A 27735-nucleotide genomic window follows, 5' to 3' on the forward strand; every position below is an offset into this window, starting at 1 on the left:
GTGCCCCGGTCCAGGAGGCTCCCGCGTGCCGTGGAGTGGCTGGGCCCATGAGCCGTGGCTGCTGAGCCTGCGCGTCCGGAGCCTGTGCTCTGCAACGGGAGAGGCCACGGTGGTGGGAGGCCCGCGTACCGCAAAAAAAAAAAAAAAAAAATCTATCCCTAATCTAACCACTTCTCACTACTTCTAGTGCTGCCACCCTGAGAAGTAAAGGTAAAATTAAAGATGTGAAGGTGATTGTCCCTTCCACTGTTATACTAGATATTATGAGTCATATATTCTACCATTTATGTGATTTTTGTACTTCTACCTGGCATCATCCTCCCTTGAAGTAAGAAATCTGGGAGTCATTTTGATACTTCCTCTCCTTTACCTCCTCATAACATAATCTCATGTCAAGCCCATCAACTCTGTCACCAAATACATGTCATATTCATTCTTTTCTCTCTTAAGACCAGCTTGCCAATGTCTCTCATCTAGGATTCAGCAGTAGGTTGCTATAAAGTCTGTCTGTTTCCATTCATTCCGCTTAATCCATTTTTTAAATATCAACTGGGGTGATTTTTTAGGGTATACATTTTATCATTTACTACCTTCTTAAAACCCTTCAGTGACTTCCCATGGGACTTAATGATCCTACCTGATGTGACCGCTGCTTACCTTTCCATACTCAACTTGCTCCCCTCCTGCCCCATCAGCCCTCTTTCCTTACCTAAAACTCCTTATGATTGCTCTTCCCTTTGTCTAGACTGTTCCTGCCATTGTACCTCAGGGCTGGTTTCTTCCTTTACGTATCCTGTCAGTTAACTGTCCCATAGTGAGATCCTCCCCGATCAGCTAGTTCAGACAGGTGCTCCCTGGTTTTTTTCATAGTTCTAATTTCCTTTAGAGCAGTGTTCATAATTTTTATTCTACTTGTGCCCATTGTTGTGCTTGCTCATTTTCTGCCTTTTCCACTATATGTTCTCCAAGGTTAGAGACCTTGTTTACTCACTCAATTCGGCTTAGCTCATAGAATGTGCTCAAATAAGTATTTATCAAATGAATAAGAGAATAAATGAATTATCTACTTCTTTCACAAATATTCTTAGAAATATAGATGTTACCTACTACTTTTGACTGGTGTACCTTGTAAGCCATGTTTATTTTTTTTAATTTTATTTATTTTTAAGAGGGTATTAAATAGTTTATTGATTACCCATGATAATGGGTGATAAACAAGCTTCATTCCCATCTATAACTTTATCTTGTACCATAATTCTATTTAGATATATTGTGTAGGATGTGCCAACAATCATATTAATAACCGAAAAACTCCATGACTTCGCTTGGGTGACCCTTTTTTTTTTTTTTTTTTTTGTGGTACACGGGCCTCTCACTGTTGTGGCCTCTCCCGTTGCGGAGCACAGGCTCCGGATGCGCAGGCTCAGTGGCCATGGCTCACGGGCCTAGCCACTCCGCGGCATGTGGGATCTTCCCAGACCGGGGCACGAACCCGTGTCCCCTGCATCGGCAGGTGGACTCTCAACCACTGCGCCACCAGGGAAGCCCTGGGTGACCCTTTTAACAGTGAACTCCAGGTCACAACACAGTAACTGTCAGTTCAACTACACCAAGTTTCTGAAGACGTTGGCTTGATTCACAAGCAGGTTGTGAATAAATTTCAGATGGAACCTAGCATCACCCTGAAGAAATTCTGACTTCACACTGTTGCAGTCGTTTACCAAAATGTCTTCAGAGTAGACTAACTTTACAGAGCACGTTTTTTAAAAAGGCGCATTAATTCAGTGTCATGATCAGATGATTATATTTAGCAATCAACAGCATGGGTGCAAAAAAAATTTACATTAAAACCCTTTGTTGGAATGCTTTACACTTTCCACAGAATAGAAACTAAAATAACCTGTTATACAGTTAGTCACAAATACAGTCCTTGAGGTTTTTTTGCCCATACACAGGAGTATTGTCTAAAACATGTCTTCTTTGTAGCAGCTAGGTCCTGCCACCACTGTGCTTGGCTAAGTTCACAAATCTGTTGTAACCTGTAGCTTCCCTGTCACTTCTCTGGCTCTCCTCTCCTGCGAAGCTTTGTTTCCTGGCAGTAATTAAAACTTTCTGCCACTGCCATAGCTACTGCTGCTGCTGGAACCGCCATAGCCACCTTGGTTTCGTGGTTTGGCAAAGTACTGGCCTCCAACACCATAAGGGCCAGAACTTCTGCCTCCAAAGTTTCCTCCTTTCATGGATCCAAAATTTGAAGATTGATTGTTGTAATTGCCAAAATCACTGTAGCTTCGACCACCTCCAGAATTGCTTCCATCATTACCAAATCCGTTATAGTCATCCCCACTGCCACGATAGCCACCACCACTGTGGCTGCCACCAAAGCCACCTCTACCACTGAAGTTTCCTCCACGACCAAAGCTGTCATTCCCACCAGAACCCCCTCCACGACCACCACCAAAGCCTCCAGAACCACTTCGACCTCTTTGGCTGGATGAAGCGCTAGCCTTCTCTTGCTTAGATAGGGCTTTTCCTTACTTCGCAGTTGCGGCCGTTCACTGTGTGATATTTCTGAATGACAGTCTCGTCTACGGAGTCATGGTCATCAAAGGTTACGAAAGCAAAGCCTTTCTTTTTGCCACTGCCTCAGTCAGTCATGATTTCAGTCACTTCAGTTTTCCAATACTGTTCAAAATAATCTCTTAGATAATGTTTTTCAGTGTCTTCTTTAATGCCACTAACAAAAATCTTTTTCATAGTTAAGTGGGCACCAGGTCTTTGAGAATCTTCTCTTGAGACGGCCCTCTTTGGTTCCACAACGCTTCCATCCACCTTGTGTGGCCTTGCCTTCATGGCTGCATCCACCTTCTCCACAGTGGCATACGTGACAATCCTGAAGCCTCTGGAGCGATTGGTGTTTGGATCCCTCATCACCACACAGTCTGTGAGCGCTCCCCACTGCTCAGAATGGCTCCTCAGACTCGCATCAGTTGTTTCAAAGCTCAAACCTCCGATGAAGAGCTTCCGCATTTGTTTGGGCTCTTTGGGAGACTGACTCAGACGTGACGGCAGTGGAGAGGGAAGATGTCAACGATGCTTACTCGGCGGCGGCCACGTGCAGAAAGCAGTAATCTAACGAATGTATCTCCACATTTATTTTTTAGGTTTTAACATTTTTCTTCTTGTACTTGATCAAAACATGATTTTTACAGCTTTGTGTACTTTGTGTAAATACTAATATAGTTTCAAATAAATTTTTACTAACATGAAAAGTGAATATAGTGACTCCTTTTAGAGGAAGTATTTCTGGAACTTAGATCATAAATTTTATCATCGTCTATACTCTTATATAAGCATATTGCAGGAATTGCCCTCACTCTCTATTTTCTCCACGACCCTGTTAACCCAAAGCTTTTAAGTTGCATTAAAAAGCAGTTCCCATTTTACGTCACCCAAGGGTCCTCTTGCAAAACAAATTATCTTGGTCATCTGGTTAAGATTTCCAATTGAAATGTCACTGAATTTCCTTCCCTTGAGCAAAAAAATAGGTTTTTTTTTAAGCTAAAAAAAAATAATAAGAAATTGAGCAACAGGTAACCACACAAGGTAAGGAGTATCACCTAATCTGATAAAACAGACACACAGAAACAGCAAGCCCCCACAGAAACCATATGAGTGAACTTCTGAGAGTTCTCACTAATAGCCCCAAATCTAGAGAGAAGCAAACTGAGTGGGTATCATTGTTTTCTTGCCCTTTTAACTGAGTAGTATAAGAAATAGTTGCTAAGGAGGATCAAGTGGAAAAGGGGGAAATTGACCAAGTGGCTGAGTCTGCCCAAAAGTCAGGGCTTCTGTGTAATTTGGCTACCCCCAAATTTGAACCCTGGGATAGGACACTTAAACAAAATCTCAGAGGCGAATAGACTCTGGATATTTTATTCTAATAGACTGCACACCCCCACCCCCACCTGAGCCCCAGCATTTCTTCAGACTTCAGAAAAATGGACATAACATAAAATGCCAACTCGCACACTAAAGCTAGGATGGAAAGATAAACTTGTCTTAGATACAGTGGAAAAAGAATTAAATCACCCACAGTTTGCAAATGTAAGACAAGCAAGACAAAAGAAGTGACATTGTAGCAAATGCAAATATCTGTGGTGAAAAGGTAAAGAGGAAAGAACACAGCGTGTAAAACTGACAACAGCTGATCATAGAGGAAAAGTATTCCTTCCAACTGCTTTATGCTATGGATCAATATAATGAGAATTTGAATTCAGAAAAACAAGCTGAAAAGCAAGAAGATAATAACAATGAGATGAAATGGGAGAGTACACATGTAAAGAAATATAAATAAGTTACATACAGCAAAAACTACAATGAAAATTGAACTGCTGACAGCTTGGTAGACGTGATTCCAATGAATACAGATGAAAAAGTTAAATAATTAGAAAAAGCAAAGACATGGGAGACAGAAGGTCCAATATAATACAGATAATTGCTGTCACTGAAGAAAAGAACCTAACAAACAGAACAAGTGGATTGAAATAGTACAAGATGTTTCAGGAAAAATATTATAGTTGTTCAGTGACAAGACCTGATTTGATCAAATTATTGAACTTTTAGGATAAAGGACAAATTATTGGGTGGGAAGCCTCAGGTAGTTCTTGACTCCTGCTGGCTGGGGTCAAGTTCAATCTCTGAAGAGCCTTTCCTGTGGTCTTTGGATGGCCAGACACTGTAATTGGAATACCAGGCCACTGTGAGGGGCAGAGGATGTGCCCTGTGGCATGATGGGCATTGTGTTACCAGCCATCAGGGAGGAGTTTGTGAGAGAGGTGGCTGCACCTTTATGGAAGACACCTACTTCTGAATTCCTGAGGTTTGTCTTTGCTTAACTGCATGTCCAGGTCTTAGAACTAATTGTTCAATATTCCTTTATCTTGGACTCAGCTCCCAGAAGAAGGAGCGTTTATTTGGCACTTGGCATTTCTTACAGTTGCATCAACATTGTTCTTGTCTTGTGTTTGCTTCTCTGTATTGTGAAAAGAGTGACAACCTGTTATGTAAGTGTCTTTTGGCAGTTCATCTTAACCAGATTTGAGCACCTGCTGGCACCTTAGTGTCTCTGACCAGCTCTTGGGCTGACACGTTATTGATTGAGGAAGAGTAAAATGCATTAAGATACAGATTGAGCACCTTCCATGTCACTTGAAAGAGATATGGATTGGGTCACGTGGAGACTTGTTTCTGTGCTCCCTCTGTTTCTTTCCTTTCTTTCAAGATTAAAGAAACAGGCCTTTGGCTTGAACATATGGTGTATATGTGTTTTTCAGAAGCCATGCTAGTTCTTCTTAGGAAACACTTTCCAGAATGCCATAAAAGTTGCAGTAGTATGCAGTCCATTTTGTTAAAACATTTACCTGGATGGATTTAAGTTATTTCCACCATAAGTAAAGTACAATATTGTGTCTTTAAAAAACAGTGAGAGAAATACATATATATATTTATGTATATTTATTTATTTAGAGAGAGGGAGGGAAGAAAGGAGGGGGAGAGAGAATGAGAATGATTGAGACTTCTGACTTCCAAGCAGAAAAGCAAACCACACAAAAGTGGAAAAAAATCAGAGTGGCCTCAGACCTCCACTGGCAGCATTCAGTACCAGCAACATTCAAGGGAGCAGCGTCAGCAAAGTTGTGTGGGAAAGAAAGGATGGCCCATGAGTATTATATGCAGCCAAGATGTCATTCACCTCTAAAGCTAGCAAGCAGATATTCTTCAACATGAAAGAATTTAGGGGGAGGAGCATGTATGATCTCCACTAGGAATAACCACTCGACAGTGCAGTCTAGCCAATTAAGAATTAAAGACTCAAGAAGGAGAAGTTGTGGTAAGAGGACTGTGAGGAGACAGATTCAACTAAAATATAGATCCAGTACTAAATAACTATGAAATTATAGAATGGAATGTGCATGTTTTGAACCTGGACAATGTAAAAATTATGTAACAAAAATTGGGAGAAGAAATGGGAGGAAATGTGGGTGCTAATGTTTTCAACTTTCAAAGTAGGAAGTTAGTGGAGTCTGTCCAAAGTTAAATAACGTGTAATTTTAAAGTAAAGGGAGTTTACTCTCTGAATAACTTTTCATGTATTTTAAAAATGTAGAATATTCAAAAAAAATACATAAAATAATAGCTGGTATTGATTTAAGTGTTATTCATATTTAATGAATGTCACCATTTTATGTTTTCTTCAGATCATGTATAAAATATTTAAAACAAAGGGAAAGGTTTAGAGAAAAATAATGAATGCTAAAACATTCGTCATCCAGGTTAGGAAATAAAACATTGCTAATATAGTTAAGACCCCACATGCCCCTCTAAAATCCCAGAGATAATCAATATCCTGATATTGTGATGTTGTTTGTTCACATACTTATCTTTAGACTTTTAATATATATGAACATTTTTAGAGTTAATAAATTTTCTTGTTTTAGTCTTTACAGGAACAGTGTTCTGCAGTTTGCTTTTTTAGCTTAACATTGTTTCAAGATTTATGTTAATAATACGTTGCTTGAGTATATTCACTCTATAAATGTTATATAGATATCTATAATTTATTAATCCATTTTCTATTGATGGATATTTATTTGTTTCCCTTTTTTGCTATTATGTTGTGATAAAACTTTCTTACATCTTTACATAATATTTTTCATAATTTAAAAATCTTGTATTCAGGGAAACATAGAAAATAAACATTTAAAATATAAGAGTAGTATTGGTTTTCCTTTGGTTTCTTTTTTCTATTAAATTATATAAAATTAACATTAACACTGTTTATTAAAATTCACCTATATTAGAATCCCCTTTGTATAAATGTATATTGTCAGTCTATTCTTCTATCTGTATGTATGCATAGAAAATGTCTGGAATGATGTTTACTTAATGATATTCATTTCTAGGTGACAGAATGTGGGGTCATTTTTAAGTTTTTGGCTCTTTATTTTTTTTTGCATTGATTACACTTTTTATAGTATGTATAATTTTAATAAAAACAGTAGAATGATGTTTTCCTCAAGAACAAAACTAATATTCTAAGATATTGAATGTGATTAATGCTGCAATGTAAGAGTATAAATGATTTTCTTTGGGGCATTTTTATATTTTAAAGGTCTTTAAGTGTATTCATAGTATAATTGAAATGCTATAATGATATTCTAGTTTTTTTGAAAATATTACTTTTTAAAATAAATTAGATAAAGAAAAAGAAAGGCTAAGAATTTTTTTTAACTTAGTTATCATCCCTTTTTCAGTATGTGTCTTTACTTTTGCATGGTTAAATGAAAGAAAAGTTATAGTAATAAAAGTCCCTTGAGTATAATGCAAACCTGCAAGTGATTTAGTGTGTAGAAGAGGTTTTCAGGAAGCATTAGAAAATTCCAGTAGATTTTCTTTCTCTTCCCAGAGCTGTGGAACCCAGCTCCCCCTTCTTGAGTTCTCATGTGCCCCATAGGCCCGGATGTTAGGTTTGTTTGCCCAGGTACCTCACCATATCCATTGCAGATTTAACGAGCATCTCCAAAGTGGATTAGATCACAAATAAAGACTACAAGATGTTCTCTTTTGTCATTTGGGTAAAAATATGATCTGTTTGTTTTGTAGGTATGACCTTGCTTCCAGGGAGTGGCTTGCACTGAACCGTTCTGTGAACAATGTGGTTGTTAGATATGGTCATTCTTTAGCATTATACAAGGTAAAATGTCTCCACTCTGTACTAAGCTAGAAACTCAACTCTTCCACTGTTACTTCTCATATTATGTGATTGAAATAGCTATTTAGTGTTGTTTTTTTTCCTAATCTTTTTTATTGTGGTAAAGTATGTATAACATACTTAGCCTTTTTTTTTTTTTTTTTTTTTTGTGGTATGCGGGCCTCTCACTGTTGTGGCCTCTCCCGTTGCGGAGCACAGGCTCCGGATGCGCAGGCCCAGCGGCCATGGCTCACGGGCCCAGCCGCTCCGCGGCATATGGGATCCTCCCAGACCGGGGCACGAACCCGTATCCCCTGCATCGGCAGGCGGACTCTCAACCACTGCGCCACCAGGGAGGCCCTACTTAGCCATTTTTAAGTGTACAATTCAGTGATAGTAATTTCACTCATAATGTTGTGCAGCCATCATCACCATCCATCTTTGTAATTCTTTTTTTTTTTTTTTTTTTTTGCTTTGGTTTTATTTTTCATCTTTGTAATTCTTTTGATCTTGTAAAACTGCAACTCTATGCCCATTCAGCAATAATTCCCCATTCCCTCCTCCTGCCTGCCCCTGGCAACCACCATTCTACTTTCTGTCTCAGATTTTGACTTCAGTGTTGGTTTTTAATTGGGGGAAAACTTTCTAATGTGGGGGGTATATAATTGGCTAAGTTATAAGTGGAAATTAAAGTTGAAACTACTTTAACCCGAGAGATTTAAATGGATTCATATTCAAACTGAGATATTATGATTGTGATACTAAATGGTTAAAAATTAATCTAGTGTAGGTTAGCTTTTACGTTCATTAGCAAGCTTAGCCAAGGATAGCGACATTACAATGTAACTGAGTAATCATTTTCATTTCCCTGTTTTTTAGTTTATTTCAACTTTATTTTTCCAAGCCATTTTATATTGTAAAAGATCTTGTGTGAGGAAGTCCAAGAAAAGTGGCAAAGTATTAGGGATATAGGTTAGATTTATTTTATTTTGTTCTTTCTACATCCTTTTCCTAATAATTCACTGAAAGGTGCTTTTCACTAACACTTTTTAAGCTAAGAATAATATTGAGGTTTTGAACTGTTCCTTTTTCTGTGTTTAGATTTGATCCTTTTGATGTTTTTTAGAATTTTGTTTACATTTTTTCCCTAGGATAAAATTTACATGTATGGAGGAAAAATTGATTCAACAGGGAATGTGACCAATGAGTTGAGAGTGTTTCATATTCATAATGAATCATGGATATTGTTGTCCCCTAAAGCAAAGGAGCAGTATGCAGTGGTTGGGCACTCAGCACACATTGTCACATTGAAAACTGGCCGAGTGGTCATGCTGATTATCTTTGGTCACTGCCCTCTCTATGGATATATTAGCAATGTGCAGGAGTATGACTTGGGTACGTATATTTTTTTCAGTGAATCGTTTTTGAATGAATGTCAGATTTAAAATTTTACTCTTATTATTATGACTGTTTAACAAAATTCAACCTAACATTGACCCAGTACTTGATCTTGATATACAGTTAGCATTGATGAATTGCCAGTGAAGTTTAGATTATTGATGCTGCTATGTGGTATATATTTGTTACTGTCAATTTGGCAAGGAGCCAAAAATGGCACTAAATGCTATGAGTGTTGAAAATAAAATAAATAAATAAAGAGGGTTTGAAACAACAAATATTCTGAAGAAAAAAAAAAATATTTGAACAGCCCTTTAGAGATTGGTTTAATGGAGCATGATTTCCCCTTAGCATATAATCTTTCCTTTGGTTAAATTTTATTATATTTGTTTTTGTGGATGTGGATGATATTTTAAGAAAGTAGGCCGGTAAAGTACGTCTGCAAATTGGTCCGTAAAGGTCATGGGGAATTAAGTGTTCAGTTGAGGGGGAGCTGAGTCTTTTAAATTTAATGTAATTCTTTTCCTACATATTAGAACATCAGAACATTTAACAGGTTGAAGTTTGGCCACCTGGATTTGTTACAAGTTTTAGATGGCCTTCCTTTAAAAATAAAATGGTTAAAGAAAGTTACATGTATCAAGTCTCCTGAAATCTTTTCTCTTGTCTTAAGCTAATTGGTAATTTTAAGTATTAGGAGGAGCCTGCAACGTTTGCCTTTAACTGTTTGCCCTTTCCAGGTAGGAACACGTGGAGTATATTACATACCCAGGGTGCCCTTGTCCAAGGGGGCTATGGCCATAGCAGTGTCTATGACCACAGGACCAGGTCCCTGTATATTCATGGAGGCTACAAGGCTTTCAGTGCCAATAAATACCGGCTTGCAGATGATCTCTACAGATACAATGTGGACACCCAGATGTGGTGGGTGCTTTTTCTTGAGCTTTCACTTTAAGGTGGGAATTCTGGCAATTGCTGGGAAAATTGTGCTACATTTTTGTTTTCAGGCTTGCAGATAATTCTCTTCATCATTGTAAACAGAAATCGTGAAATAAGCAGAAGGTAATAAAGTAGTAGTATCTATAATTTTGTAGAAGGTTGATTAGAACCTTGGGTTTTTTTGGGTTTTTTTGACTGTTTTTCAATTTTCATACACTCAGTACCACTGTAAAATTATAGCTCTTCAGAATCCTAAGGAATAAATTGTTCTACATAGCTGAGTTTATGCACACTGTTGTAATTAAGTAGAATATATCCACTTTTTAACCTTTTCTTGTTGACCAAGGTGTTATCATTAGGGTCAGTTACTGGCATCATTCCATGAAATCATCAAACAGAGGTGGTCTTAGTACCTAAAAGATTAGAGCTGTCCTCACTCTACTATATATTGGTCTATATAAAGTATGCTAATCTTAAAAAATGTAAAGCAAATTTGAGTTATGAAATAATATAATTATAAAGCAATGGTTTCTTTTCATATTTCCTTACATATTTGAGACCATGCTGTGGATACCATTTTACATTGTCTGTCATTAAAATTGTCATTTTTAGTGACTGGTAATACTCTATCATGTGGATATCCTGAGCCCATACAGTTGGAAGTTTTGGTTTCTAGCTCTTGTCTTATTAATAAAACGTATGTAAGCTTCCATCCATATTTCACATGATATCTACTCAGAAACTGGAATTATAGAGTATGAACATAGAGTATGAACATTTTTAAGGCTCTTAACATATCAAAATCCGCATACGTCTTTCAATTTTACATGTTTATTGTTGAGAAAGTTACTTATATACAGAGAAAAATCTAGAATTATTTGCACACTTGGATCTGAAGTTAAGAAAATGGTTATGTTTGTATTAGCAAATAGATGATAAATATTCTAAAGAACTAACCTTGTATTTATTATTTTTAAATAAACTCAAAAGGACTATTCTTAAGGAGAGCCGATTTTTCCGTTACTTGCACACAGCTGTGATAGTGAGTGGAACCATGCTGGTGTTTGGAGGAAACACACACAATGACACATCCATGAGCCATGGAGCCAAATGCTTCTCTTCAGATTTCATGGCTTACGACATTGGTAAGTTTCCCAAAGCCATTTTAGCTTTTTTTTTTTTTTTTTGCGGTACACGGGCCTCTCACTGTTGTGGCCTCTCCCGTTGTGGAGCACAGGCTCCGGATGCACAGGCTCAGTGGCCAGGGCTCACGGGCCCAACCGCTCTGCGGCATGCGGGATCTTCCTGGACCGGGGCATGAACCTGTGTCCCCTGCATCAGCAGGCGGACTCTCAACCACTGCGCCACCAGGGAAGCCCCATTTTAGCTTTAAGAATCTTTTTTGTCTGTAAGCAACGTTTTAAAAGAAACAGAAAATATTTCTAGTTAAAAATGGTCAAGCTATTTGAAAGAGGTCCAAATGGAATTTTTTATGTTAATTTGACTGATATTGTAATCTGTTAAAAAGCATTACTTCTATATTAAATTCTTTTTGAAGTCCCTCCTTTGATGAGTTGGGGTGATTGGGCTCTCCTGTGTCACAGATAAAAACCTTACATAGTAATATGTGTTATGTAGTTGTGACCACCAGCATTGTGTTAAGTTGGTTTAAGTTTAACTTTATCTTATTCCCTTGAAACTGATTTCACACATTCTTGATGTAATACTTGGACAGTGATTTTTAAAGAATTTGGTGTGGTAATCTACTGACCAGAAGAGGGCAGTATTGGTTCATGCAAAACAGATATTAGAAATTCTTTAATATTTATCATATATCATATGATATAAATATAAATATCATCAGATGTTCTTTTTTAACAGACATTTATGTGCCAGCCACTGAACTTATACATTGGGGATCATAAGAAGAATAAGTTACAGTCCTTGGCCTCATGGTGGGGGAGGCAGAGAACTGAGCAGACAATATAATTGCATTCAGGGTGTTACTTGCTCTGAGAAGAACGTATGAGAGCACCTGTGAGCATCCCTTAATTCATGAGGGGTAAGGGGTACAGTCAGGGAAAGCCTTCTTGAGGAGGGCCATCTAGGCTGGGTCCTAGCACTGGGAAGTTGGCTGGGCCAAGTTAGGCAGGACTTCTCAGGCAAAGGAAGCCCATGTTTAGAGACACAGAGGTGGAAAGAGACCATGCCACATACTTGGGGCCTATGAGTATTTAGTTTTGGCTGTATTCTAGTAGCACATCAGGGAAGAGTGGCTCTAAGTGAAACTAGAAGCAAGCAGCTGTCTCGTCAGATCTTGAGGGACCTGTTATGTCATGCTGAGGGGTTTGGGCTTTTTGAAGAATCTTACAGAAGAGGTGATAGAATTGTATTTGTGTCTTAGGAAAATCTCTTTATGGCATTGTGATGAGTAGTTGGGAAGGGGCAAGGTGGGAGTTAGGAGGCTGTTGATGAAGTCCTGATGAGGGTTTGAGCCAAGACTGTGGAAGTGGCAATGAGGATAAAGAGACACATGTGTTTGAGAATTACTGGGAACCCGAGGATTGTCCCGAGTGTGTTTTGAGAGCTGTGACAGCATCCTTATCTGGTATCTGGTGTGGGCCACAGTAGATGGTGTTTTTTACCAAGGCTGGAAATAGAAGTAGAGGGACAGGGTCTGGGAGGAAGTGAGTAAATTGAATTTGGGGGCATGTTCAGCTGGAGATGACTGTGGGACAGAGCAGCACAGAGATCAGTGGGGAGCTGTAGGAGGGGGTGAACTTCTGTAGGGAGCATGTGTCATCAGGGACAAGCAAAGAGCCAGGGAATAGATACATAAAGAAGTCTTAAAGAGAATGGAGATTGCAAAACCATGTCAGAGAATAGGAGGAAAGTGAGGCAAGACTGGGGACCTGAGAGGTAGCAGTTAACAGTGGCTACAGAGGGATTAAGTAAAATAAGGACTGGAGAGTCTTTCACATTTAACAACAAAGAGATCATTTATTACCCTCTGGACATGGAGGAATGATCCAGATTACAGGAGGCTGAGAAGTAATATACGATGAGATGTACACAGTGAATGTTGACCATTTTAATTAAAAAAAACCCAAAAACCCTTGTCTGTGAAGGGAAGAAAAGGGGTAAGTTGAGTGCCTCCTTGGGCATATTTAAATACTGTGGTAAAAGTCAGGTGGGGTAAGAGGAAGGGCTCCTGCCACACTGGTTTTAGGGAAGGAAGCAAGGTGGGTGGTCAGGAAGCTGTGGGAGTTGATGGCCTCTGTCCTGCATGTGAGGAAGACCACAGAGTTTAGGCTGGGTAGGAGAAGAAAGTGAAAGCTTTTGTTGTCAGGGTTGAATAAATGTCCGGATTGAGTGGAAGAACCTTTGTTTAGTGAGTGTGAAAGTCTGTGTGTCTGGGAGCAGAAGACAGTGAGTCAGAGGTTGGCATGGTTCAGCAGCACCTGTTGGTATTGAGGTCCAGAAGAGAAGTTGCTAGCGTGAATCAGAACAAAGGAAAATTAGTAGATCTAGGGGGTCTAAGAAAGGACCTTTTAAAAATTAGATAAAGTTTGATTTTTTTTTTTTTTTTTAGTTTTAATTTTCCACCTATACATTTCTATTTTAGTTACTGAGTTTGGGCAAAGCAATATAGAGTGAAAAATAATTATGGAATTCACATGTTTTACTTATGTAAGAGCTTTGAAAAATGTAAAATTTGCTTAAGTTAAAAAACATTCTAGGGCTTCCCTGGTGGCGCAGTGGTTGAGAGTCCGCCTGCCAAGGCAGGGGACACGGGTTCGTGCCCCGGTCCGGGAAGATCCCACATGCCGTGGAGCGGCTGGGCCAGTGAGCCATGGCTGCTGAGCCTGTGCGTCTGGAGCCTGTTCTCCGCAGCGGGAGAGGCCGCAGCAGTGAGTGGCCCACGTACCGCAAAAAAAAAAAAAAAAAAAAAAAAAATTCTAGTGGGTAATATTGATAGGCAACAGAGTGAGTGACGTGAATGTGCATTCACTAATTAGAATTGCTATAGAGTCCTACCGTTCTTCCTTGCCCTTCTGTTCTGTTGCTACTGCATTTTACTTCAGAAATAATGGTGTGACTAAGAAAAACTGAGAGATATGTTTGTGTTTATTACAGTCTTCTTTCCCAAAGAAAATGCCAGTCTCTATTGATTATGAATGACAGTCCCTTCTGAAATGTGTTTTTCTTGCTCCTAGCTTGTGACCGATGGTCAGTGCTTCCCAGACCTGATCTCCACCATGATGTCAACAGATTTGGCCATTCAGCAGTCTTATACAACAGGTAATTGAAGAAGAAGTGCTTGCTCCTTTTCTCTTGTGTTTAAAATGAAAATGAAGTAAAATATGAAGTGATATTGGACTTACATATTATTCATAGGATTACCTTATCCCATTGTTTTTTCACAGAATTATGTTAGGTATGAATTTCCTGATCTATATTTAAAATATTTGATGTGGATTTGAATTACTTCTAATGCCATGTTTGTTGAAGTAGTTTTGTTAGCATGCCGGAGTAAGCTATGTTTGGTGTTGTCTGAGTGCATGGGACAACAAAAGTTGTGTGCAGTTACTGTCTTAGGCCCTCTGCTATTTGCTATTGTTTGTGGTGCTTTTGTCTGAGTGGTGAAGAAAGATTTGAAAAAAAGGAGAGAGGGCACTTTAGATAAGGGATAAGATATGGGAACAGAGGTGGGGAGATTCTGATGCTTCATATAGGTCAAGTCTGTGGTGCTTCATATATATCAAGTCTTTGGATAATCTGAAGTCTGCACTGCATTTCATTGCATCATTCAGAAGTGCCTGGCCCAAACTAATAGAGCTCTTCACAAATCTGCCCCTGGAGAAGCATCTTTCATATAAGGGAGCTCCAGAGTGGCCATGTGACCTGTACCTTATAGTGTGCTTTACCGATTTTTTCTTTTTTTTTAAAAAAAATATTTATTTATTTATTTATTTATTTCTGGCTGTGTTGGGTCTTCGTCTCTGTGCGAGGGCTTTCTCCAGTTGCGGCAAGTGGAGGCCACACTCTTCATTGCGGTGCGCGGGCCTCTCACTATCGCGGCCTCTCTTGTTGCGGAGCACAGGCTCCAGACGCGCAGGCTCAGTAGTTGTGGCCCATGGGCCCAGTCGCTCCGCGGCATGCGGGACCCTCCCAGACCAGGGCCCGAACCCGCGTCCCCTGCATCGGCAGGCAGACCCTCAACCACTGCGCCAACAGGGAAGCCCAATCCTGAAACTATTTAAATGCTATAATGCCTATGTATATTATGTTAGGATTCCCTTCATTTTCAAAATTTCTGTTGTGATAATGAAAGTTAGATGAGGTAATTCACCTTGGATTAGGAAAGATAAGAAAGCAACCTATCGTGGAGATGGGAAGGAAGAATTGACAGAATTCAAGCACTTAGATACTGGAAAAAGGGACATCTTTCACAAAGTAAACAGCTGAAATTTAGCAATAAATATGGTTTTACTGTGGGAATATTTGATAGGTATAGATTAAAATGGAAGGATTTTTGACTACTAATTTGAAGTGTTATCTTAAAAAAATATACTTATTTATTTATTTGCCTGCGTTGGTTCTTAGTTGCGGCACGTGGGATCTTCGTTGCAGCATGTGGGATCTTTTTTTTATTGTGGCACGTGGGCTCTCTAGTTGTGGCTCGCGTGCTTAGTAGTTGCAGCACGTGGGCTTAGTTGCCCCATGGCATGTGGGATATTAGTTCCCGGACCAGGGATCGAACCCGTGTCCCCTGCCTTGGAAGGCGGATTCTTAACCACTGGACCACCAGAGAAGTCCCTGAAGTCTTATCTTAAATTGTAATTTGATATTTCCTCAGTAAGGAAAACGCTTAAAGTTTTCTAGTAAGTGCCTCTTGATGTTCTTCATCTGAAAAACAGTGGGTCCATTTTGTCATCATCTTGCCTGTGAGTGCCTGGCCTCAGCTGTGTTCATCTTTATATTCATGGTGTTTTCCTAGCATAAGATTTGGCACATAATAGGCATTTGCTAAATGGCAGCTGTTGGTACCATAATGATAGTTAGCAAATAAATGGATTTTCTATCAAAACATTTCGGAGGTTTTATATAAACTCAGAGAAGTTGACAGTTTACCGTAAGATGTAATTTAACCATGAATCAAAATTGGGAATGGCTTGCCTGAGTTATAATAATGTGCTTATTTTTGTATAATTCCAGTGGAGAATTTGAGCCTATATGTGAGTATCTGTATGAATAGGCCAGGGTTGGAGGGGGGCAGGGCATGACAAGGGAGGTCATGTAGTAAAAAACCATGGTTAGTTTAATTTTTTTTTCAATTTTTTTAAATTGAAGTATAGTTGATTTACAGTGTTGTGTTAATTTCTTCTGTAATGGTTAGTTTAATTTTGTGAAGTAACTTACCTAAAGAGAAACTTTGATTCACATGATTTCCACATTTTGAATGATGGTTCCCTTAATCGAGCATCTGCATTGGGCCAGCTGTGCTTCACTTAGTCGTTGTCCTCGTGGTTTTTGAGGGAGGCAGGAAGAAGAGTGGGCTATGAGGCATTGAGACTGCTGCAGATGCAGCTGTTCTTTTCAGTTCCCTGCTCCAAGCCTCTTTGATGGACTTTTCCTACCCTCACATAGCCGATGTGACCAGATGAATTCAGAATTGCTAAGAACACCAGCTGTACTGAGAGGTCGATGGAACTTATTTGGTTTAAGCAATAAATTGAAGACTAGCTGAAACCAGACTATGTAATGTGATACTAAGTAAACCAATATGAAGTTAAAAATTAAACCTGGTGTTCATTTTTGGTTACTGAAATATGTCAGTTTTCAGATATAGTAAAAACACAGCCACAGAATCTTTACGCTTTAGTTATCCTCTGTCGATTTGAGGAAAATTGAGGCACAGTGAGAGTGAATTATTTGATACCTCATTGTGGGTTAGTACGAAACTTCCTGGTGGATTATAGGATCTCAGAGTTGGAAGAAATCCTTGAAATCATATGTTCCACTAATTAAAATGTGACTTGTACTGTGTACTAAATTTTCATATGCACTTTTATCTCTTTCTTATTAGTCTATGTTTTCATTACACAGTTTTAATTAGAGAGCCTTTATCTATACTTCTTAAATTGTACATACTTATTTTTAATATTTAAAACATGTAGATGTAGGATTATGTGTATAATTTTAAAATATGCTAGCTTGCCCTGTCACTAAAATATTTTGAAGAATCCTGGTTAAAAGTCACTCACTTATCATGAGAACTTTTTAAATAGTAGCTTTAAAGAGGAGGTAGATTATTGGAACTATTCTGGGTAGTCACAGGCCATTGTGAAAGGTTGGAATTTGGGAGGTAAAGGTATAAGAATGTTTTTTGAGGTCTTGAAAAATAACTTTTTTACAGGACTTTTGATATGTGAGATTCATCTAAAGATTATAAGAAGTATATCATACATTTGTTTATGTAAGTTTCCAATGAACTCTTTCTCTCTCTTTTTTTTCTTTTAGCACCATGTATGTGTTTGGTGGTTTCAATAGTCTCCTCCTCAGTGACATCCTGGTATTTACTTCAGAACAGTGTGAAGCACACCAGAGTGAAGCTGCTTGTCTAGCAGCAGGACCTGGCATCCGGTGTGTGTGGGACACAGGGTCATCTCAGTGCGTCTCCTGGGAGTTGGCGACTGAAGCACAAGAAGAAAAGTTAAAATCAGAGTGTTTTTCTAAAATAAGTATGTTTTTTTCTCTTCTTAAAACTTAATTAATTTGAGATCTCATTTTATCTGAATTGTGAAGTCACTTATCCAATGTGTACTTTTAATGTTCATTTTATTATCCAAAATTATTCAGTAATAACTTAGGCAAATGCTTTATGGGTGTTTGAAAATTGGATTGTAAACATCTTTATAATGGATAGGAACGTGCCACGTCTGCTGTTTGCTAATGATGAAGACAAAACCTTTTAGCATTGCATAGACTTTGTATACCAACTCCAGAACCTAGTTTCAGCTGTTTTGAGACACTGCAATCCAGTAGGACTTCTTATATCTGCGCTGTCCCAATATGTTAGCTACCAGCCATATGTGGCTATCAAACACTTGGAATGAGACTGGTGTGACTGAAGAACTGAATTTTAAAATTTTAATTAATTTAAATCAAAAACTACATGTGGGGACTTCCCCAGAGGTCCCGTGGTTAAGACTCTGCGCTTCCACCGCAGGGGGCACGGGTTCCACCCCTTGTCGGGGAACTAAGATCCCAAGTGTCACGCACCGTGGCCAAAATAAATAAATAAATAAAAACTACATGTGGTTAGTGGCTACCATATTGGATTATGCAGTTCTGACTTTAAGGATAATATTAGGAGGGCCAATCCAGAAAAGCTATGTTGGAGTAGATTGTTCTAGTGGATAGAGGTATTATTCTTTTCTGGCTTCTCTAGTTGGGCACAGCAGTGATAGCCAAGGCAGACAGTTGCTGAGGATGAACAGTGATCCCTCCTTCTAGAACCACCCCTTACACTGTCCAAGCTTTCTTCATCTTACCTACTCAGCTCCTTATTACCCTTTTGCTCTGACGTAATAGCACAGTGCAATACAATGAAGTCATATGTGAGAAGGTCCTTTAAAAGTAAGAAAAATGTCTCTGAAAAATATTGTTTCACTTCAATTAATTTAAACTATGTTGACTGAATTTCTTAACTATTAGGGTTGGTGTAGCAGTTACCGTGAGAGTTATGATAGATAGAGGCAGCTTTCACTCTCCTGGAATGCTCCAAATTAAGCTGAACATAAATCCTCAGTAAGAGCACCCAGGCAGCTTTACAGGTTCATTGGTGGGCTGGTGAGTGCTGGAGAACTAACATGACCAGAACTTGGTAGGATTAGTCACTGTCTCCTAAAAGGGATAAAATCAGTGAAATAGTTATTTTTTAACCACATTTAAAAAGTTCAAATTAAATGTGCAAGTTTATAGGAAATAATATTTAATTACCTTAGGTGGTTCATTATGAACCCATTTGCTATGAACTCATCTCAGATGTCACCTCCCTGGTTCACTCTGCTTTCTCTGTGGGCCCAGTCCATGGTGTGATGATGAGGGCAGGAAGAACAGCCTAAGGAGCAGGTTGTTGGGGTCTTTGTGAGGGTGGGCCCTGCCTTTTTTTGTCCATGGATTCCACCATGTGCCATGTCCATGAATGGTTCAATAGATGAGGCAGCACTGTTGTGCGGCTTCTCTTTCATTGCTGACCTTGACCTGTCTAGGGTCAGTAGGAGATCAACAGGTCTCTAGTAGCCCAGAATTTCTTGGACTTACATATATGTGTATTGCCTTCTTTGGGGTTCTGTGGTGCTGCCTGCTTCCTGTGCCCAGAGCAGCCTTGCGTTTATAGCTGGGAGGAATGGCTTTGTCTCTTACATTTCTTTGTTTGGCCCCTGGGCTGCTCTTGGTGTTCATTCAACTGCTAGTTGATTTCTTTCTTGAAAGGAAAAGTATTCGAAGAACCAGACCTATTTCCCTTATATCTCATCGTTGAATTATTCTATCTTTGTTTTTCACTTTCTGTGTACTTTTGTTAGGAGGGTGGAGTACAAAATGGCTTTTCTTCAGATTGTTTACTTATTTCTAAATACTGTTTTGACCTGAACACACCAATATATTTTCCTGCCAGTTTCACTCCTCATTTTACTTCCCAAAGGCTTGTTATTTTATTTTTTTTTGCCTCAGTGTCATATTTTGCTCAACAGCAGTTGTAATGGCCTGTGACATTTCTGAGGAGAAGCTGTCACAGTTGATGAGTTTTTCTTCTCTTCACAGCTCTTGACCATGACAGATGTGACCAGCACACGGATTGTTACAGCTGCACGGCCAACACAAATGACTGCCACTGGTGCCATGACCATTGTGTCCCTATGAACCACAGCTGCACAGAAGGCCAGGTCAGAGGCTGTTTCTAAAGGATTTCAGAGGATAGAAAAATCCTGAGTGGGATTAGATGTAGATTTTAGAGCGTATGGTATAGCCCAGAGTTTATCTTTGAAACCTTCAGTGTAGATTTGGATTTTATTATTGCTCAAGTTTATTTTAGTAAGGGATGTTCTATATGTCCTAATTCCAAAGGTTCTGCTAGCCACGAGGATTGATGTGTGGTGTTTTAGAAGAAGGCAAGATTATTATTCTGAGTACACCCCAGTCCCTATGCATGGCTATGGCTAAGTACTAGATTCTTGGCGTGAAATTTGTAATGGTGTGCTCCCTCTACATATGCAAGGTTTGGGGAGCAATTTAGGACTTGAGAGTGAAAGTGAGTCAGGTGTGTAGCAGCCAAACTGAATTGTGGAAATAATAGACTTTGCAAAATCTCCTTGTCTTATGTTATATCTTGGCTCAGCATAATTTATGCTTACCATTTATGATTTTTTATTTAGGCTATAAGGCAAAAAAAGATACGATGACTCAACTTTTATAATTTTTGACTGTTTATAAGACATTCTTTGTCAGTCTGTAAAGCAGCTCATAAAATTAAAAACTTTTAGAATGTTTGGGAGACATTTAAAAAGCAGCAAGTTCAACATTCCCATTCTACAGATGAGCAAGTTGAAGCATGGTGCTTAAAAGAATGCACTGCTTCCTTGCCAGGTAAAGGCATGTCCTTGAACAGAACATTTCACTATAGTGTTTCCACTGCAGTGCTGCTTCATCTACATCTTATTTATTTATTTATGTATGTATGTATTTGTAGTTTGCTTCCTCAGTTAGACTGTTGTTTTTAGTATCCTATTTGTTCTTGCCGTGAGTTCTCTCTGTGGATATAAGAGAAAAGCTTTTGTCCATTGTATTCTAGATCTCCATTTCCAGGTATGATCATTGCCCCAAGGATAACCCCATGTACTACTGTAACAAGAAGACCAGCTGCAGGAGCTGTGCCCTGGACCAGAACTGCCAGTGGGAGCCTCGGAATCAGGAGTGCATCGCCCTGCCTGGTAGGCCTTGCCAGGAGCATCTTGATGTGTGTGGGTCCAAAGACTTCACACACACACACCCTCAATACTGTGCAGCCTAGATTGAACCCTGCAAAAGGGGCGAACTCATTTTATCCATTCATTCCCCCTCACCACTATTGTGGTTGTTATATTTTAAAGCAGAAACACAGTTCTTAAGTATTTACTTCTACCATCCTTTGAAAGAAAGTGAAGTGTCATCTGCTGCTGTGGAGAATCAAAGACAGCTTGACTCTGTGTCATTGAGCCTGCTCCGTTGTCCCTACCCCACTCTCCATTGTCCCTACCCCACTCTACGGTAACCTGGGAGTAGAAAGCAGCAGTCTCAGCAGCCAGTCTGCTGGGCACTTTATGAAGAGTACTTCTTACCACTGGGATCAGGTTTTCAGCACCTCCTGATAAGAAGGAAAGGAGAGATGTCTCTGTCAGCAGCACCTCCTGGGATGACCCCAGCCCCAGACATCTCAATTTATAGCACTTCTGAGGTTCAGGATGATGAGTTGGGGGCCTGAAGCCAGACAGCCATGGCTGAAACTGTATGATATATTTGCTCAACCAGGAAGCCCAGGAAGGGGACTTCTGTGGCTCTGTGCAACAGAAGTACAGGGTAGCTGGGGTCTACTGCGCCCCTCTTGAAATCCTTTGGAAGTACTTGATTCAGCTTGCTGGAGTGGGCTTCTTGTTCTTTTACCTCATTGCATCTCAAACTTCAGGGCATAGCAAAGTACCTGGGGGTCTTGCTAGAAACCAGATTCTAGCACAAATTTGTGGTGGGGCCCTAGAATCCGCATTTCAGCGAGCAATGCCACTGATGCCACACTTTGAGGAGCAAGTCTTTATCTGCTCTGAAATCACCCCTTTCCCGTGGCACCTTCCGTTTATCTCACTGGCTGTTGATGAACATTGTTGAGGGCATCTCCAGGGTACTTTGGTTCTGGTGAAGTTGCTTTGCTCGTGCACTGTCTTCCAGGAAGCATGTATAGCTTCTGTGCAGTTCTTTGGGTGGGTACAGGGAGGTCACAGTAGCAGATTACAAACTTACCTGGTGTACTGTAGCACTTCGGTTTATTTCCCAAACAGGCTCTTTCCACCTCACTTTTGGGATGTTTTGTTTCACTTGATGTGAAAACAGTGCAGCTTGCTCACTCACCAACTCATTTCTGTTCTTGCAGTTTTCCACCCCATCTTTCCAATAATGCATATTCATTTTTCTGCTCTTAGGATTTTAGCCTTGTTTCTGATTTTTCTTCAAAAGGAGGTTTATAAGTTTAACAGTGGCATCAAACAAATGTTTTCCTCTAAGACATAGGAGGGTTGACCTCAGAATATGCATCTTGAGATCCAGGAAATATGACTGATAAACATTTAAATAATTCTAGTGTGTTTTCTGTATTTGGTCCTTAGTAATGTGTCTGATGCACTCACCACATCCGAATGAAGTATCTAGAATTCAGCTCACAAAAACCATTTAGGTTTTCAGCAGTTCAAGCTGCTAATATACGAAGTTTTGTGTGATTTCTAAAACTCTTTGTTTTTCTCTCCCCTCTTTAATAAAGAAAATATCTGTGGCATTGGCTGGTATTTGGTTGGAAACTCATGTCTGAAAATTACTACTGCCAAAGAGAATTATGACAATGCAAAATTGTCCTGTAGGAACCACAATGCCTTTTTGGCTTCTCTTACAACCCAGAAGAAGGTGGAATTTGTCCTTAAGCAGCTGCGAATCATGCAGTCATCGCAGAGCATGGTGAGTTAAAATTCTTGGAAATTAAGTTTCTAATATCCATCCTTCTACTGATGGCATGACTACAGCTTACCTGTGATGTGCTTGGCAGGAGGAGGAATGCTAGTAGGTGCAGTGTAATACACTGTGGAACTGCACTGTCAAATTCTCGTCCTTTAATAAATTCTTTCTTATCTTGAAATTTCCAACACCTTATTTTTATTAGTCATATTTCATTAAATTATAAGATATATCAATAACATGTGTATTGAACAGTAACATGTTTACCTATGCACATATCCTGTGACATCAGTAGATGATTTCATATCTGTTTTATCCCTAGGTTCTGTTGGGGTGGGGGAGGGGAATGCCATTACTAATTAGCTGAGCTGAATTAAGCCACCTGAGTCTCTCAGATTTCAGGTATTATTACAGTGTGTAATATGATTTAATGCTAATCATCCTAAGAAATGGACATCCATTTGGGTCTTTCTTAGATCTGACCAACCCAAAAGGAGAGGGCATCTTCTTATCAGGAGTTTCTGAGCACAGAGAGTCCCCAAGTTCTCTTCCTGTCCACCCAGTGCTCTCAGGCAGCTTGTAGTTGATATTCCACAATCACATTTTGTCTTTTTTAGTCCAGAGTCCTAGAACTGTGGTCCTACCCTCAATCAAATAGATACTCACAAGACAACGCTCTTTCAACAACATTGTCTTTGGTATAGAGCAGTTAGGGGGAAATGTCAAGCAGGTAGGAGGAATGGGCAGCACTTCCTTGGGAAGGACATAGGAAGTGTGGTCTGGGTCTTGGCTACATGTGGCATCTGAGACAGACTTTCCCAGGAATTCATTGTCCTATTTTCCCTATAAAATTTGGTGACAGCCAATACCCCCCACCTCCCCAGCTGAAGGTGGGAATCTTTAATCATCATTTATCTAAGCCTGAACTAGCCAGAGCTTCCAAAACAGGCTTAGATAGTGATAGGCATATAACCAGTATTTCATAAATATCAATACGATGATTTCACATATAAACAGACATTTAAACCAAGTTGGGGTTGGTCATCCCTTCATAGCATTTGTCATAGCATGTAGAAATTTAGGAACTTGATTATTACTTTGATATTGATGTCTTCTCCGAGCTGTATTTCTGTCCTTTGTAAAATGGCCGTATTAAAGTGCCAGGCATGATATGTAACATAAAAATGATGGTCTGCAGTAATCTACCATGGCTGAATTGGGATAGGGAGGTTTTCCTTTATCTTTTGGATGTATGTAACTTAATGGCTTTTGTCTAGAAGCCAGTTTTGGTCAAGACATTGATTATATTCATAGCTGTGCCTGTTTTGCCTACAGTCCAAGCTCACCTTAACCCCGTGGGTTGGCCTTCGGAAGATCAATGTGTCCTACTGGTGCTGGGAAGATATGTCCCCATTCACAAATAGTTTGCTACAGTGGATGCCATCTGAGCCTAGTGATGCTGGATTCTGTGGAATTTTGTCCGAACCCAGTACTTTGGGCTTAAAGGCTGCAACCTGCATCAACCCACTCAATGGTAGTGTCTGTGAAAGACCTGGTAAGTATATGGGTGAATTATGCGTTACTGGAAGTTTGTTGAAAGAGAAGCTATAGAAGGCATAGTTAAGTATTATGAAATTTTCATGAAAAACCGATGGAGTATTAATTTCAAGCATATGAAGCAGAGTGTAACACAGAACTTTTAAAGCAGAAGGAAGTAGTGTTTGACTCTGAATAGTGTGAGCCATGAACAAAACCAAAAATAACTAACACTAATATTCTGATTAACTGTGAGATTGATTGGTTTGTTGACCACAAAAAGTATTGATAATTTCTCTGAAGGGCAAATTTCTTGGTGTTGGCAGGGAAATGTTATGGAAGAAAGAACAAAAAATCCAAAGAAAAGATCAGAAAAGCAAGCAGATCGCTGCAGGGACAATGGACAGAAAGATAGTGTCGGTGGGGAGAAAAATGATGGGAGTAGCTCTGTGTCAGGAAGCAGAAGCAAATCTTCAGCATGATAAAGCTGCAGGAGAGTGCTGAAGGACCGGACACTTGGAGTAGCTTCACAGGCTTGAAGCTCTCTAGGCACATTTAGGCTTCCTAAAGGCAGGCATAGGAGTGGCATTTGCAGCACACAGACAAGCCCTAGACCAGTGTCCTTCTCCTGCAGAGGGACTCACAAGCAGTAGTTGGAATTCTGTGGCTGCTTTTGGGAGGCTGGACTCCATTGACATCATGTCTTATTTTAGGAAGGTACTGTCATTGTCTGAGGAATACAGAGGTGTGGAAGAGAATTCATAGCACTGTAGGAGTCACCTTAAAGTATAATATCTAGGGGAACTTTTCAGCCATTTTGGATCCTGAGTGCTTTGGTGAATTTAATGAATGCTGTGGTTCTTTTTCCCCCAGAATATACAAAGATGCAATTTTGCATATTCAGGTGGGTTGTAAAACCCCTGAAGTTCATGCTGGGTCTCCTATATTATAAGGAGCTTTAGAACCTCTGCTCTTATGGAAAGATTAGCTTGTTCCTTCATGTCTGTCCTTAATGCTCTTTGAAAAGAAAAACTGTTTTCCCCCCAAGTGTATAAATATACTTGACTAAATAGTGCTTGATGACCTAAGACTTTCTATTTTCTTCTTCATTTAATGTAACCCACTGAATTGATTTCATGACACACTAGTGGGTCACAACCCACATTGAAAAGACTTTGACCTTAGCTGACATAGTGGGAGCTCTAAGTGTCTCTCTTGGGTTTACTTCCCAGCGAACCACAGTGCCAAGCAGTGCCGGACACCGTGTGCCTTGCGGACGGCATGTGGGGAGTGTACCAGCGGCAGCTCCGAGTGCATGTGGTGCAGCAACATGAAGCAGTGCGTGGACTCCAATGCCTACGTGGCCTCCTTCCCTTTTGGCCAGTGTATGGAGTGGTATACCATGAGCAGCTGCCCCCGTGAGTGAAAAGTGAACTCTAGGCAGTATGGGGGACAACTCCTGTGTGTAGGGCAGTGCTGTCAGCCTCTGAAAATTCTAGGGATGAGACCAGACTTGACCTTCTGCTCAGGACTGTCCAGAGACTGCCTGATGTGAACCCGCATACAGAATCAAGAACAATGACACAAGTAAACAACTGTAGGATAGATCACAGAGTACAGAAATAATTTGCCCAACCTCAGTATCATATTGCTCAATCCATGTAATATCTCGACATCTTAATCTCCTAATTCATAAAGAAGTGATTTCCAGGAGATGATCTCTAAACATCCTGGGATTGAGAGAGGAGGGGAGGAGTCTCTATTATGTGTTGGACAAGATATTGGGCTCTTTAAAGTATTATTATGTCATTTAAACAATCACAATAGAATAGGAATTTTGACTCACAGAAGTTGAATAGTCTGTTAAAGAAAAAGGTAATTTAAATACAATGAATTTAAGACTAAATGTGATAGTGAATTGTAACTGATGTTTTTTTACAGCTGAAAATTGTTCAGGCTACTGTACCTGTAGTCACTGCTTGGAGCAACCAGGCTGTGGCTGGTGTACTGATCCCAGCAATACTGGCAAAGGGAAATGCACAGAGGGCTCCTATAAAGGACCAGTGAAAATGCCTTCTCAGGCCCCTACAGGAAATTCCTATCCACAGCCCCTTCTCAATTCCAGCATGTGTCTGGAGGACAGCAGATACAACTGGTCTTTCATTCATTGTCCAGGTAAGATGTCTTGTGTATCCAAAATTAAGTGTTTCACTATGTATTTACAAAGAATAAAGCCTTGAAAGCTACATTATTTATATGGATTTCTTTAAGAAAAAAATAACAGATAGTTTAGGAAACTATTTGTTTCATGTGAAAAATATTTTTAATGTCAATTAATGAAAATACTAAGGACTTTAAGTGAGTTGTCTTGCTAACTTTCATTACAAAAGTATTGAAATGAGTTCACTGTAAAAAATTAACTATTACAGATGTAGATAAAATAAAAACTAGAATTCCTCTTCTCATCTCTAGAAGGAAAAACTTTTAACAGTATAATATAGATACCTCTAGATATATAGTTTTTAAAATAAAAAATACTATGCTATACACTATGCATATGATATATTGTTCTACAGTTTGCTTTTTACTTAAAATACGTCGTGGCAATTGTTAGGGGAAAAATTAAAAATAAAATCTACTGCCAACCCAGAAATTCCTCTCCACAGATGTAGAAAAGAAAGAAACAGTTTTATAATTGAACAAGCATGTGGCCCACATCGCAGCAATCCACTAATGAGATTGCAAAAACAGAGAGAAATTCTACCCTTTTAAATATCCCAGCATATATAATCCATTATATACATGTTCTCAAAATGAAGATAACTTGTCTTCATGTGAGGATTTGACAGCACTGTTTGCTCTACATTCTTTCACAGTTCATTCTGAATTTACCTGGTAATTGGGGAGGCCACTTAGGTTAGTTAATTGCCTTTACCCAAAGGAGAAAACAAACTTGAATCTTTAAGGCAAGCAGGTGGTTACAGTTTGGACCCATTCCCACAGCAAGGGGAGGGGGGGCTGGCTCCCTTGATGTGTACATTTCAAAGAGATGGCTCTTAAGCCCTTAAGAAAAACATCTCTGCTTTGTAGTGCTGACTTGAGGCTTATTTAGGTTTAAAAAATTTACATACGTATACATATCAAAGGAACAGGAAGGGTTTTTAAATACAGGTTTTCTTACTGAAATGCTCTAAGAAAGGGGAGAAGGAAAACCATCTCTTTCACTTTGACGTGAAGAAAAAAGGAAAACTGCGTGCCTGCCTGCCTCCCTCTCTCCCTCCTCCCCTCCCTTTGCCCTCTTCTCTCCTCCCCACTCCTTCCCTCTCTCCTTTCCCTTCTCCTTCTCCTTC

The 27735-nt window shown here is 39.5% G+C and overlaps 1 protein-coding gene and 1 pseudogene across 4 annotated transcripts in view; one reads left to right on the forward strand and one right to left on the reverse strand.

Moving 5' to 3' along the window:
- The window catches only part of ATRN (attractin), a 163336-nt gene that overhangs the window by 59377 nt on the left and 76224 nt on the right, over positions 1-27735 (forward strand). For all 3 annotated transcript variants that reach the window (XM_082645840.1, XM_082645838.1, XM_082645839.1), the window contains exons 7-18: positions 7666-7756; positions 8905-9148; positions 9892-10075; positions 11081-11235; positions 14308-14392; positions 17615-17835; positions 19922-20043; positions 20949-21087; positions 22662-22852; positions 24185-24404; positions 25618-25803; positions 26327-26560. In XM_082645840.1, the coding sequence (XP_082501966.1) occupies positions 7666-7756; positions 8905-9148; positions 9892-10075; positions 11081-11235; positions 14308-14392; positions 17615-17835; positions 19922-20043; positions 20949-21087; positions 22662-22852; positions 24185-24404; positions 25618-25803; positions 26327-26560 (2072 nt within the window). The remainder of the gene's footprint in view (positions 1-7665; positions 7757-8904; positions 9149-9891; positions 10076-11080; positions 11236-14307; positions 14393-17614; positions 17836-19921; positions 20044-20948; positions 21088-22661; positions 22853-24184; positions 24405-25617; positions 25804-26326; positions 26561-27735) is intronic.
- LOC309817441 (heterogeneous nuclear ribonucleoprotein A1-like) lies at positions 1396-4904 on the reverse strand (annotated as a pseudogene). Its single transcript has 2 exons — positions 4868-4904; positions 1396-3145 (listed from the first exon to the last, which is right to left on the reverse strand). The product of its transcript is annotated as a heterogeneous nuclear ribonucleoprotein A1-like (transcript).

Source organism: Mesoplodon mirus (assembly GCF_964341445.2).
Source record: "Mesoplodon mirus genome assembly, chromosome: 15".
NCBI classification, from domain to species: domain Eukaryota; kingdom Metazoa; phylum Chordata; class Mammalia; order Artiodactyla; family Ziphiidae; genus Mesoplodon; species Mesoplodon mirus.